This window comes from Bos javanicus, chromosome 28, assembly GCF_032452875.1.
Source record: "Bos javanicus breed banteng chromosome 28, ARS-OSU_banteng_1.0, whole genome shotgun sequence".
NCBI lineage: Eukaryota > Metazoa > Chordata > Mammalia > Artiodactyla > Bovidae > Bos > Bos javanicus.
The window spans coordinates 36,814,316-36,827,150 of NC_083895.1; the positions used below are offsets into that span (position 1 = coordinate 36,814,316).

Below are 12,835 nucleotides of genomic sequence, written 5' to 3' on the forward strand. Positions count from 1 at the left end.
GCTGAGGTCCACGGGGTCACAAAGAGTCAGACACAACTTAACCACTGAACAACAATCCTATAAAAGGCAAGTGGGGGGCTGTCCTAGATGCAGCAGAAAGCAAAAGAGTGACCCCTGTTGGGTGGCAGCTCCCCCAGACACTGCCCCCCACAGGCTGTTGCCTCAGCAGCCCCTCTATCTGCCCCAATCCTGCTCAGATCTCCAGGCAGCTCCCAGCTCTTTCCTAGTGTCTGAACAGTCATGTTGAGATGAGAAGGAAGAGAAATGGGCACAGCGGGTGCTGTTTCTTGGACTCTGTAGAGGCAGGTTGCTTTTGCAAGAGCTCTAGATGATTGTGCAACTTGCTGGTCTTCTCTGGACCTTGGATTCCTGGACATCCATGAAACACAGACACTGACGCTGCCACTAAACTCTCAGGGCTGCAGTGAGGAACCCATGAGGTCCTGGGCTGAAGGTGCTCTTTGAACTCTAATGTGTGTTCAGTGCCATGAACATCAGCAGCAAATGTCCAGAACCCAGGTGGGGGCGAATTGACTGAGTCAACAAGCCAAAATTTGTCAATCTTTTCTCTGGAAACTGGTACTGGAACCTCAGGTTACAGCGCAGGTATAAATACTCAATATTGGCTGAGGAACTTCAATTTGTGTGGAGGTTCTGAAACCCTAGAGGACGCAACTGTGAGTGTCTCTGTCCTAGCCTCTCAACTTGCTTTCCTGTGTCAGGTGAGTATCTTCCTGCCTGAATGGGTGCTTTATCCTACTGGTGCTGAGGAAGGCAGGGTCTGTACAGCTGTTTCAGTCTAGGAGGGTGAGTGTTGGAGGTGGGGCACAAGGTAATAATGGATGCTCTACACTGTGTTCCTTTCGTTTGTGGGAGATGTGTTTCCTGGGCTGGGAGAAGGGGAGAGTTGGATGTGACATCCAACCAGATCTCTGATGCCATTGTCCCCATGGAAAATGCAATTCATCGTCCTCTTGGAAGGAGGCACTTCTCTGTCCAGAAAGCCCCTTCCCTCCCACTACCTCAGCCTGTTTGGCAATGCTCGGTCTTTTGCACAGGTCTCTTGGGCTTTCTTCCAGGTCTCTGCAACTCCCATGATTATTTTCCATGCTCTAAACATTACAGTTTCTCTCTGAGAGAAGAAAGAAGCCCAACACTGGGAGTGACCCACCTCCTGCACCCTGATCTCACTTAGCTCCTGAGTCCCTTTCTGATGGTAACCAGAAGCTCTATTGAACATCGGCTTTCCTCCTCTGAAGCCAGCTTCCCCCTGATGGCACCTGTCTCAATGTCCTCTCTACCAAGAGGCCCCTGTCCCAAGTCCTCTTAGGAGATCTGGGCAGGACTCTAGGTGTACCAGGAAGTTTCCTAGTGGAGCCCTGGAATGACAAATCCTGGAAAATAAGCAGTCATGCACCTTTCTGTGCTCAGGACAGACCTTACCAAGCATTATCCCTCTGGCTTTCTTTTCAGATAGCACTGCAGACTCCAGTACTAGCCTGTCCAGAGCAGCAAGTGAGAGGAAACAAGCCAGCATTGTAAGAGGTAAAGCAACCGACTTACTGGTATAAAAAGGGATAAAGAGGCCCAGAGAGGGAAGGGTCCCACTCGAGGGCCCTCAGTGAGTGCTTCCTGGTGTGACAATGGCCTCAGTGAGGCATTCTACATCCTGGCCACAGTGCCCTTGGCAGGGATGACAAGCCCAAAAAGGGATGACACAGACCATCTGAGAGTAGGTTCATGCTGCTGGCAGACCAGGTCAGAGGCCCAGCTGTCCACACATGTCCTCCCTGGCCAGACCCTATCCTAACTTTCCCTAAACTGCTTTTGGAGCTTGGTACTCTTGGCCCCAGAGGATGGGAGAGGAGATGGGGGAAGGGCTTCTCCTGACCTCCAGGAGCTGGGCCAGCCCTAAGCCTCGTCCTTGGACCAAGAGCAGCCCTCTCTCTTTTCCTCTGCCTAGGACATGCTTCTCCTCCCTCTCTCCATGCTGCTCCTGCTCACACAGCCCTGGAGATCCCTGGGAGCAGAAATGACAACCTTTTCTCAGAAAATACTGGCCAATGCCTGTACCCTGGTTATGTGTAGCCCCCTGGAGAGTGGCTTGCCTGGTCATGATGGACAAGATGGGGGAGAATGTCCCCATGGAGAGAAGGGGGATCCAGGTAGAGCTGGGACCATGGGCTTTCCCTGATGGGAAGGGGTGGGCACTGGAATTGTAACCAACCCCAAAACTCTGAATCTTCTGCTGTGCAAACCTTGAAGATGGTCTTCCCAAGAGGGGAGGGTTCCCCCAGATCTTCAGTCCATCTAAAGCATGGCTTTACTGGTTGGCAAAGACTGGCTTGCCCAAGTCCCCATTTCCATAACCACCTGTCCTGATTCCTCCTCTAGGATCTTCTGACCCTAACAACCCCAAGAATGTACAAACAATCAGCGAGTGGCTGGTATTTGGAGTCCCCTGCTCCAGAACTCATTGGGCTTACCAAGTGGTGCTAGTGGTAAAAACCTGACTCCCAAAGAAGGAGGTGTAAGAGATGCAGTTTCAATCCCTGGGTCAGAAAGATGCCCTGGAGGAGGGCATAGCAACCCTCTCCTGTATTCTTGCTTGGAGAATCCCGCGGACAGAGGAGCCTGGCGGGCTTTGGGCCACTGGGTTGCACACAACTGAAGTGACTTAGTACACTCATGTGGGAGACATAGGAGATGTGGGTTTTATCCCATGGTTGGGACAACCCCTCAATAGAAAATGGCAACTCACTCTGTTATTGCCTGGAGAATATCATGGACAGAGGAATCTGTCAGGAATCCACAAAGAGTCAGATGTGACTGAGTACACACACTCCAAAACTTAACTTAACATTCGTATTATATGTTGCCTCTGCAGAATTTTAAATATTTTTGAACTGATGACAGTGTTGTAAGTTTCACTTTAATCATCTGTAGATGAGAATAATATCAACCACACAGTGACAAAGAATTGAGCCAAGGCTTCATTTTTTTGGTGGGTCTTCAAGATAAAGCTTTATCCTTCTGCTGTCCCAACCAGCTGAATTCTCCTGAGGTTTCCAAATGTATTGATTATTAAAGGAATTTTCTGGAAACACTGTCCCACAGGAGAAGATCTGGTTTTTACTGGCAAGAAGTGAGAATTTGATGAACCAGTGACAAGGACGAGGGGACCATAATGGCCCTTGGCCAGGGTGATGGGGGATCAACTGAGGTCTTTTAACTTTCTGGAGTTTGTGTTTTGATTGGAGAGGAAAGAAATGAACAACATTAAAGCTGAAAAGAACACATAACATCCCCAGGATTTGTAGGGTAAGAGACAAGTATCTTATCTATCTGTCTTTTAGAGAGAAAGTGGCTCCCAACATGAATTGGCTGGGGCTAGAGAAGGCCTCTAGAAGGCCTACCCTCAGAGGAGGGGTGGTATTTAAGATGCCAGCTCTCTCTAGCTCCCCGAGGGGCCCTAAATTGAAAAATATCCCTTCTTCTACCTCCCTGCTTTCATGGCCACCATGGTTTATGCACAAGGATGGGCAACCTCAAATGCTCCCTTCTAAGGAGTGACTTGCTTCCAAGGTACCTGCTGCCCTCCCCAGCCAAGGTGGAGCCCAGGAGAGGCTCAGCCAGGGACCAGGTGTCTCTGCCTGAGCACAGTGCACCAGGGGGTCTGGGATGTGGGGCCCATCCTCTGGGCTCCCATTGATTACCTAGCAAGAATTGGAGCTAAGAGCAGGACCCAATGTCCCGCACAGAGGCTCTCAACACCCATCAAATACCCCAGTCTCCCTCCACCTGCACATTCTTGGCCCAGGCAAGCCTGGCCCTTCTTACCCTGGGGGAGTGGTTTCCAGATCTGAAATGTCACCTCTCCTCTCCAGGTCTCTGAATCCTCTTCAGCCTTGAAGTCCTGTTTCCTATGAGTACGTGTGTGTCCATGGGTTGGGTGGGGGTGCTGGGATGGGACAAGGGACATCTCATAAGCTGTTTTCTTCACTCATTACCTCATAGTTTAAACTTCAGTGACAAATTCCTTGCAGACCAGGACCTGGTGCTGACATTTACTTCCTGCTCAGTGCTAGGCAGAAAGCCATGTTCCACAGAGAGATTCTCAGTGAACAGAGAAATGAAATAATGAGGAAATGAACAAATAAGTGAATGAACAAGTTAATAGTAACTGACAGATTTCTTTTGTTGTCTTTTTGCACATGAATGCTTACTCACAACAGTCAAAAGATGGAAACAACCCAAGTGTCTATCAGCATTTATCCGCAGTGAATGAATAAAGAAAATGTATTGTATTCATACTATAGAACATTTCTCAGCCATAGCCCAGAATGAAGTACTGAGATGTGCTACAAATTGGATGAGCCTCAAGAATGTCACTCCTAGTTTAAAGAGGCAGACTCAAAGGGTCGTATATTGTATGTATTTATATAACATATCCAGAATAGCTAACAGAGACACGCAGCTGCATACAGGTAGCCAGGGCTTAGGAGGAGGCAGGGAGGGAGTATGGGTATTAGGTTTTCTTTGGGATTAATGAAATAGTCTTGAACTAAAGAGTAGTGGTAGTTGTACAATTATGTCGATGTTCTAAATGCCACTGATTTGTATACTTTAAATGATTAATTACAGGTAATTCCTGGAGGTCCAGTGGTTAGGATTCGGTGTTCTCACTGCCAGGCCTCAGGTTCAATCCCTGATTGTGGAACTGAGATACTGCAAGTACACCACAGTAAAAAAAAAAAAAAAAGTTATTTTTATATTATGTTAATTTCCTCTCAGTGAAAAAGGAATAACCAAATTCACATAATTGAGTTTATAATTCTGGAATAAATAGGCATTTCTCTCTTTAGTCTTTGAATACAAATCTCTTATAATTTCAGACTTAGGCAGCCTTCTTAAGGTAATGTGATGTTTTTAAATGTTTGGTTATTTTTCCAAAGCAAATTAGTATATGGTCAGTAAATACAAAAAGATGAAAATTTAAATTGCCTGATTTGTGCCCCTTAGAAAGAACTGTTAACACTTGTCTATGCTCTTCTTGTGGTTTTTTCAATGTGTGTTTCATGTGCACATGCCTGACACATGCGTGGACATGTTGAAGAAACCAAATCATATTAAATAGTGTTTATAACTTACTTTTATCACTTAATAATGCACAACAATGTCATCTATCTTCCATAAATTTAAAAGCATGTTACATAGTTTTTTTCTCTTCTTTATATTAAATAGAATTGATCTATAATTTATTAGAATCAGATGTACATCATAATGAATTCATATTTGCATATATTGTGAAATGATTGTCACAAAGTCATCAACACACACAGTTACGATTTGTGTGTGATGAGAGCTTTTAAGATCTGCTTGCTCTGCAATGTTCAAGCATGCAACTCAGGATTACTAACTATACTAATTTCACTGTACATTGTATTCCTGGGACCCAATTGTTTTTTAACTGGACCCTTGTACTTTTTGAAGATTTCTGTCCATTGTGCCGACTTCTCAACCCCACCTCTAGCAACCACAAATCTGTTCTCTGTATTGTGAGTAAGTTGTTTTTGTTCGTCTGTTTTCTTAGATTTCACATGTAAGTGAGATCGTATGGTACCGCCCTTCCCTGTGACTTATTCCACTAAGCATAGTGCCTTCAAGGTTCACCAGTGTTGCTGCAAATAGCAAGATTTCATTCCCTTTTATGGCTGAATAATGTTCCATTGTATATGCACCCTGCATTTTCTACATCCGTTCATCCATCCACAGATACTTGGGCTCTAGGCTGCATCCATGTCTGGGCTACCATAAATGACGCTGCAATTAACTTGGGGGTACATATATCTTTTCAGGTTAGTGTTTTCGTTTTCTTTAGTTAAATGCTCAGAAGGGGAATTGATGGATTCTACGGTAGCTCTAGTTTTAACTTTCTGAGAAACCTCCATGCTGTCTCCATAGTGGCTGTTCCATTTGCATCCCTACTGCACAAAGCTTTCCTTTTCTCTACTTCTCCAGCACTTCCTATTTGCTGTCTGATAATAGCCATTCTGAGAGGTGTGAGGTGACAGCTCATTGTACTTTTGATGTCTATTTCTCTGGTGGTAAGTGTCAGGTGTCATTTCTGCCATAAACTTTGGTTCTGGGGAGGAGGGAGGACAGGGAGTCCATGGTCCAGGGTAAAAGCTGACAGACTGAACTGCCATAAATACCGTGGCCTTGGGGCAGGGGTAGGTGCATTGTATGCAAAGCCAGGTGAGTCTTGGTTTGGATCTGCCTCCAATTCAGCAAGCCTGTTTCTTCCCTTGTAAAATGGAGATGTAGACACGCATTTCCTACGTCACCACTGGACCAGTCACCTGGAGAGGGAGTGTCTACACCCTACAGAACCCTGAAGGAATGCAAGGGCCCTGACCCTGCAGGCAGCTGGCTCCTCCTGGGCCGGGATCAGCTTTATGTCCATCTCTTCTGCGGCCACAGGTTCACCAGGACCTGCAGGACGAGCAGGAAGGCCTGGATGGGTTGGCCCTATTGGGCCGAAAGGAGACAATGGCTTTGTTGGAGAACCTGGACCAAAGGGAGACACTGGGCCACCTGGTGAGCAGCTGGGCATGGAATGCAGGTGTTTGTAGATGGTGTGCTGCCGCTAGGCCATGGCAATAGGCGTACACAGATTCTACCACAGGAAGAGGAAGGTCATTCTCAAGGTGGCACAGGGTTATCTCAGGGAAGACTGGAGCTCCTGGGGAGGGCGGAGAGTGAGGGCAACATCTTTAGGAGGAGGCTGCCTGTCTGACTTCTATTACAGCCCCATCTTTTATGCACTCATACTTCCAAGGAGATTCAGTGTCACTGACTGGGCTGGTCCTTTTTCCCAGGGCCTCCAGGTATGCCTGGACCAGCTGGAAGAGAGGGCCCCTCAGGGAAGCAGGGGAGCATGGGACCTCCAGGCACACCAGGCCCCAAAGGAGAGACTGGGCCCAAAGGTAGGTGGGTGGTATGTGGTGGGTGAGGGAGGGAGAAGGGAGGGGTGACGTTGGCAGGCCTGGTGGGGACCAGGGTACGTGCACAGTGCCTGGAAAGCCTGGAACCTCTGTGCCTGGTAGGCCTGGCTGGGCCTCTCCCCCATATTCTCACACTGAGTGAATTTCCTAGAGGAGACCACGCAGTCAGGAGCAGTCTCCCAGGTCGCTCTTTTACCCAGAGCTGTGGGTGACAAGCTGCACTGCTGAAGAAATGGTACCTGCTGAGTGTACTCTCAGCCATGTTTCTCCAATGTGTTCCTTCCTCAGGAGGAGTGGGTGCCCCAGGCATACAGGGCTTCCCAGGCCCCACGGGTCTCAAAGGAGAGAAAGGTGCCCCCGGGGAGACTGGAGCCCCTGGACGTGCTGGGGTGACAGGTGAGCAATGGACGTGGGGCTGGGCTCATATTCCCCTGTGCCCACCACCGCCAGCCACCAGGTCAGAGCAGGGAGAGAACCAGTGTTGGGTTTTGGGAACTGTCTGTCTCCATGGAGAGGGTGGTGTGAGCAGCAGGGACTGTCTGTATTCAGGGAAGGCTGGTTGTTAGGTTATGGGACAGTCAGTGTATAGAGAGGATGCAAGAAGAGATTCCAGGCACAGAGGGACGTTTGTATGTGGGAGGGTGTACTCCTGGGGATATGACAGTCCATGTGTGGAGCTTGGTGGGGGGCGGGGGGAGGGGGCATGAAAATGCTAAAATAAATGTTCAGCACTCACCCATTTCTCCTTATCTTATCCAGGGCCTTCTGGAGCCATAGGTCCACAGGGCCCTTCAGGTGCCAGGGGCCCCCCAGGACTGAAGGGGGACAGAGGTGATCCTGGAGAAACAGGAGCAAAGGGGGAGAGTGGGCTTGCAGGTAAGGAAGCCTTGGGAGCCCCATTAGGGTGTGGGGCAGGGAGGAGGCCTTATTCAGCTCAGCTCTCCTCTCAGATAACCCATTTACAGGTGGGGGTCAAGCAGGTAAGGCTGACAGGGTGTATGGCGAGGTGGACTCTGGTCTTAGCCTCTGTGACTTGCTGGAGGACAACCTGAGCAGATTTTCTATCTGATCTTTATGACAAGCCAACCTCCCTCTCCAGTTCATCAGATAACCTTGAACATCAAATAACTCAATGGACGGGAAATACTCAAGCTATGTGTATTCCTCTCCTACAACCTTACCACCCCCTGCAATGCAAAAGAAAGTGCTATCAGATTCCTAGAATTTGGAATTAAAATAACATCTGGTTCACTGTCAGTGAGGCACAGGGACCTGTTCAGGGGATATTGTTCTGAAGAGAACCACAGGAAATCCCATGGATGCAGAAGCCAGCTAGGTCAGCAGAGGTAGGCTTTCTAGGCCTCTGTTCCACCTCCTTACCCCACCCCCAACTGGCATCTCCACCTGGACTCTCTTCCCTTGAGGCCTGGGCTCTGAGTGACTCCAGGCTGTTCTGGATCTGTCTTCACTTGGCCTCTCTCTCTCTTGCAGAGGTCAATGCTCTCAAGCAGCGGGTGACAATCTTAGATGGACATCTGCGACGCTTCCAAAATGCCTTCAGTCAGTATAAGAAAGGTGAGTTCCTGGACCTGACCCTAGCCAGGCCCTGAGTGAGGGCCTCAGACTTAGTCTAGGCTTGGCTTGTAGTTTGCTGGGCTGGCTCTATTTTGGACTTGCTGGGACCATGACTGGGACTGGACCTAGACCTGGGGCAGGAGCGGGTCTAAGGACAAGTTTGGGACAGAGCTGTTCCCCACGTGCTCCAGAAGCTCAAGTAGATGCACGGGACAAGGAGGAGGATGTGGTCCATGTCACCAGTTCAGCAGACCTTCACCACAGCCTACCCTGGGCAGGTTCCTAGGACAGACAAGGGGTCACCCAACCCAGGATGCATTTCTTCCCTCTGTGGGGCCATGTGTGCAAATGTCCAGAGAAGCAGCTGCACAGTCCATAGCAGCAGAGAATCCAGACATGGTCCTGAGAGTGAGGGTGGGATGATGCCTGTGGGGTTAAAGGCTGCTGGGCACCTGTCCTTGCTGTGTGGCCACCAAGTATCTTACCCTAAAGATGTCCCTGGGTCTGGAAGGAATAGGCTGCCTCCAGTCTCTGGCCAGTGCTAGACTCCCCCTGCACCTCTTGTGGAGTTAAAGCAGAGATTCTTCCCTAAGCCTGGATCCTAAGCAGGCAGAGGCCTCTTGGAGCACACACCTGAGTGCCTGTGCCTTTGGGATGCTCCATCAACTGCCCCTCCTGCGTCTCTGCTTTCCATGATGACAGTTTTGAATGCACGTCACTTATCAAACCTCACTGATCTAAAAGAATTAGAGTTCTCTGAAGGAGCAGAGCATAAAGGGGCCTGACTGGGTGAGACACAGGGTTGGGTCCTAAGAACTCAAGCCAACTAAGTACTGAAGTAGTGGGATGAGAATTCTCAGCAGTTTATGTCTTCCTTCTTGCTCAATCATATTTACATGGCTGCCGTCTCTGGGGTTGCACAGAGTTAGACACGACTGAAGCTACTTAGCAGCAGCATCTACTTACTATCTCATCGCCTGGTAGCTCAGCTGGTAAAGAATCCGCCTACATTGCAGGAGACCTGGGTTTGATCTCTGGGTCGGGAATAGCCCCTGGAATGGAAATGGCAAACCACTCCGATATCCTAGCCTGGAAAATCTCATGGACAGAGGACCCTGGTGGGCTTCAGTCCATGGGTTTCAAAAAGAGTTGGGCACAACTTAAAAACTAACCCTTCATGCAGACAGCTATAAACAAAGGTGAACTTGGCCATATGTGCTGGCCACCTGTGCATACCTAAACACCATCACTCAGTCCACACCACCTACATACATGAACACACATGCAGACATATGCACACCCATCCTGATGGACCTTGAGTCAGCCCATGTACCTTCAGATGGACACATGGATGTATTCAAGCATGCACACACATACCCACCCAGATGCATGGGACATAAACCAATCATGGCACACAAGCTTGCACTGACCTTGTCCAGGGCTGTCTGGGCGCCATCCTGACTACGTGGAAAATCTGGTCTCCAATTGCTTGTTGAAGAAATCAGAGGAAAAGGGCAGTGGGTCAGGGTGTAGCCTGGGTTCAGAACCAGTCCAGTGAGCCCTCCTAGGATCCCAGAAGATTTCCATGCAGACCCTGGAAGTCAGAGCAGTGTGGATGGGATGGAATAAAAAGAGATACTTAACATGTCACATAGGGGCTGCTGTTTTGCAGTGTACCTTTTCCTTAGAAATATGAGATTAGACTCTGAAAAGAGAAGTGACTTTCCCTTGTCACCTGGGCTGTCATTGCCAGGGTAGGGCTGAACACATGACTTTCTGAAGCCCAGACAGGAGTCTCTCCAAAGCTGATCCCATCCTGCCCTCCCGCCCCCGCATAGAGCTCTCAGATGCCATCATCGCCTGCTCAGTGGTCCAGGGAGGCTGACTGGCCATAGGTTCACCTGCGAGCATATGGAAGCCAACACTGGACTGCCCCCAGTGCAGAGGCCAGCACTTGGCTGCTCTCAGATGCACCCCTGTCCTCCCCTTTCTCCTCACCCCTTCACACAGCATAGAACTGCTCAGACAACTCCACATGCCCAGTCATCATGCAACGGTGAGAGTGAGCCACCTGGTTGGTGTTTTCCACACTCTCAGGAACTGCCCTGGACTGTACAGTGTCATTTCCCTGCCAAAGTCCTTCCTATTTACACAGTAATTAAAATGCTGGATTCTCGTGAACAGCACGGGGAGGAACAGAAAGTGCATGTGGGAGCTTTAGTGTCACCTCCAACAGGGTCTGATCCTCATCTACATTTGAGAGTTGGGCGACTTTGGGCTTCTTGTGTAAGCACCTGAGTTCCAGGGTCCTCACCTCTTGCATGATGGATGCTTGGGAGCTAAGTGCCTTGCTTTTGTTCTATCTGGTGCCCTGGTACCCTCGTGGGAGCTGGGGACTCCAGTTGAAGCACAAGGTCTAGCTGCTGCACATCCCCAGCCTGACTCTCCTCTTCCCCTAGCGGTGCTCTTCCCTGATGGCCAGGCTGTCGGGGAGAAGATCTTCAAGACAGCAGGTGCTGTAAAGTCATATTCAGATGCAGAGCAGCTCTGCAGAGAGGCTAAGGGACAGCTGGCCTCCCCACGCTCTTCAGCCGAGAACGAGGCCGTGACACAGATGGTCAGAGCCCAGGAAAAGAATGCTTACCTGAGCATGAATGACATCTCCACGGAGGGGAGGTTCACTTACCCCACTGGGGAAATACTGGTCTATTCCAACTGGGCCGATGGGGAGCCCAACAACAGTGATGAGGGACAACCAGAGAACTGTGTGGAAATCTTTCCTGATGGCAAGTGGAATGACGTACCCTGCAGTAAGCAACTCCTTGTGATCTGCGAGTTTTGAGCTCTCCCACCCACCCCAGGGAAGGGGCAGTGCCCAGAGCTGTGAGCTGCCAACATCCCAATAAAAAGGTGACCCTCTGCTGCTCAGGGCTTCCCCACTGAGCCACGGGATGAGGCCACCAGGCAGGCCTCCTATGGAACTCCTCCCTCAGAATAAAGTTTGAAACTGGCTTCACATCTGGAAGATTTCTCAAAAAAAAAAAAAAGGGGGGGGGCAGCCTGTGACTCAGGGGCAAGGGCTAAACGGAGGTCTCCAAGATGCCCCTTGTCAAAATCCAGTGTCTCCTCAACAAGACAGGTGTCTAGCCCTCCACCTCTGCCAAACGTGGACTGCATTTGACTCCACGGGTCACAGCTACCTCCTTCCCTTTCCTTCCTGCCTTCAATCTTTTCATCCTTCAGCCTCTTTCACTAGTTTCTCCTCTCCTGGAGAGGAGCAGGTGCCTCAGCTCTGGCTCCCTTCTCTCCTTGCATTCACTCTAGGCTTGGGCTCATTCTCTCCCATGGTTTCAAATTCTTTCTATTGATGCCTCCCCCAGGTAGAGCCCTGTTCAGACCTCTCCTCATATCCCAGACTCCTCTCAGCAATGCAAGCTGTAGCCCTGGGGCTTGGAGGTCATCGTGGCTGCCTCTTGCTGGCAGGGAAGCACCAACTTCTCTGGCCAGGTTGAGTGGGCTTATACCCAGTAGACTCCCCTCACCCTTGACCACCAGGATTTCTTTCTTGACATTTCTTTCATGACAATGTGACTGTGGATGCCTCATCAGAGAATGTACCATCTGCACAGTCCTAATCCCTTCTAAAGTTTCAGGCAGAGAGGATGTCCAGCCATGTTCAGGTTCATCCCTCAACATCTTCCTGCCTTGAAGTTCAAGGGATGTTTGTCTCCTCTCTGCCTCAGAGATAATCTAGGCAAACCCTTCTCATTTTACAGACATAGAATCCAAGGCACTGAGAGGAAGGGAACCTGCATAGGTAGTGAGGTAGGAGACGGGGTGCCTCTGGGCTGGACCTCTGGTGTTTGTCAAGTCGAGTAAAATCAAGCTTTGTTCACACGTGGCACTCCAAGGACAAAGCTAGTGGCCAAAGCTGAGCTCTGCTAAAGCAAAGAGATAAGGAGCCCTCTTCTGAGTTCAACAAGGACTTCCCTGTCTACACATGCGCAGGAAGAGTTCTTGGGGGTCGAAAAGGGAGAGGCCCCACCCCATAATAAGTGGACACGCACCCATAGGTCTCTGTGGTGGCATCTATCTTGGAAAACAGTTTCACATGCACCTTTTGAGGGTCTATGGACCAGTCAGGTGTGAAGAAATTAACAAGGTAATTGGCCAAAGGTAAACAATGATCTGGAAGGACTGTCCTATATAAGTTAATTTATGTCACATCTTTACTGCTCTCCCTCTCATTCAGG

At 49.5% G+C, this 12,835-nt stretch overlaps 1 protein-coding gene across 4 annotated transcripts; it reads left to right on the top strand.

Moving 5' to 3' along the window:
* Positions 1 to 429: 429 nt before the first annotated feature.
* Positions 430 to 11,598, top strand: LOC133240512 (conglutinin). Of its 4 annotated transcripts, none has more exons than XM_061405470.1 (9): positions 430 to 606; positions 1,474 to 1,545; positions 1,964 to 2,165; positions 6,484 to 6,600; positions 6,882 to 6,989; positions 7,296 to 7,403; positions 7,767 to 7,883; positions 8,499 to 8,582; positions 11,042 to 11,598. In XM_061405470.1, the coding sequence occupies exons 3-9, from the start codon at positions 1,967 to 1,969 to the stop codon at positions 11,422 to 11,424; spliced, it is 1,116 nt and encodes a 371-aa protein (XP_061261454.1). In that variant the 5' UTR covers positions 430 to 606; positions 1,474 to 1,545; positions 1,964 to 1,966; the 3' UTR covers positions 11,425 to 11,598. The 4 variants fall into 4 exon arrangements, with proteins under 4 accessions (XP_061261454.1, XP_061261455.1, XP_061261453.1 ...); XM_061405471.1 differs by having other exon boundaries at positions 587 to 722; XM_061405469.1 differs by having other exon boundaries at positions 590 to 677.
* Positions 11,599 to 12,835: the final 1,237 nt, after the last annotated feature.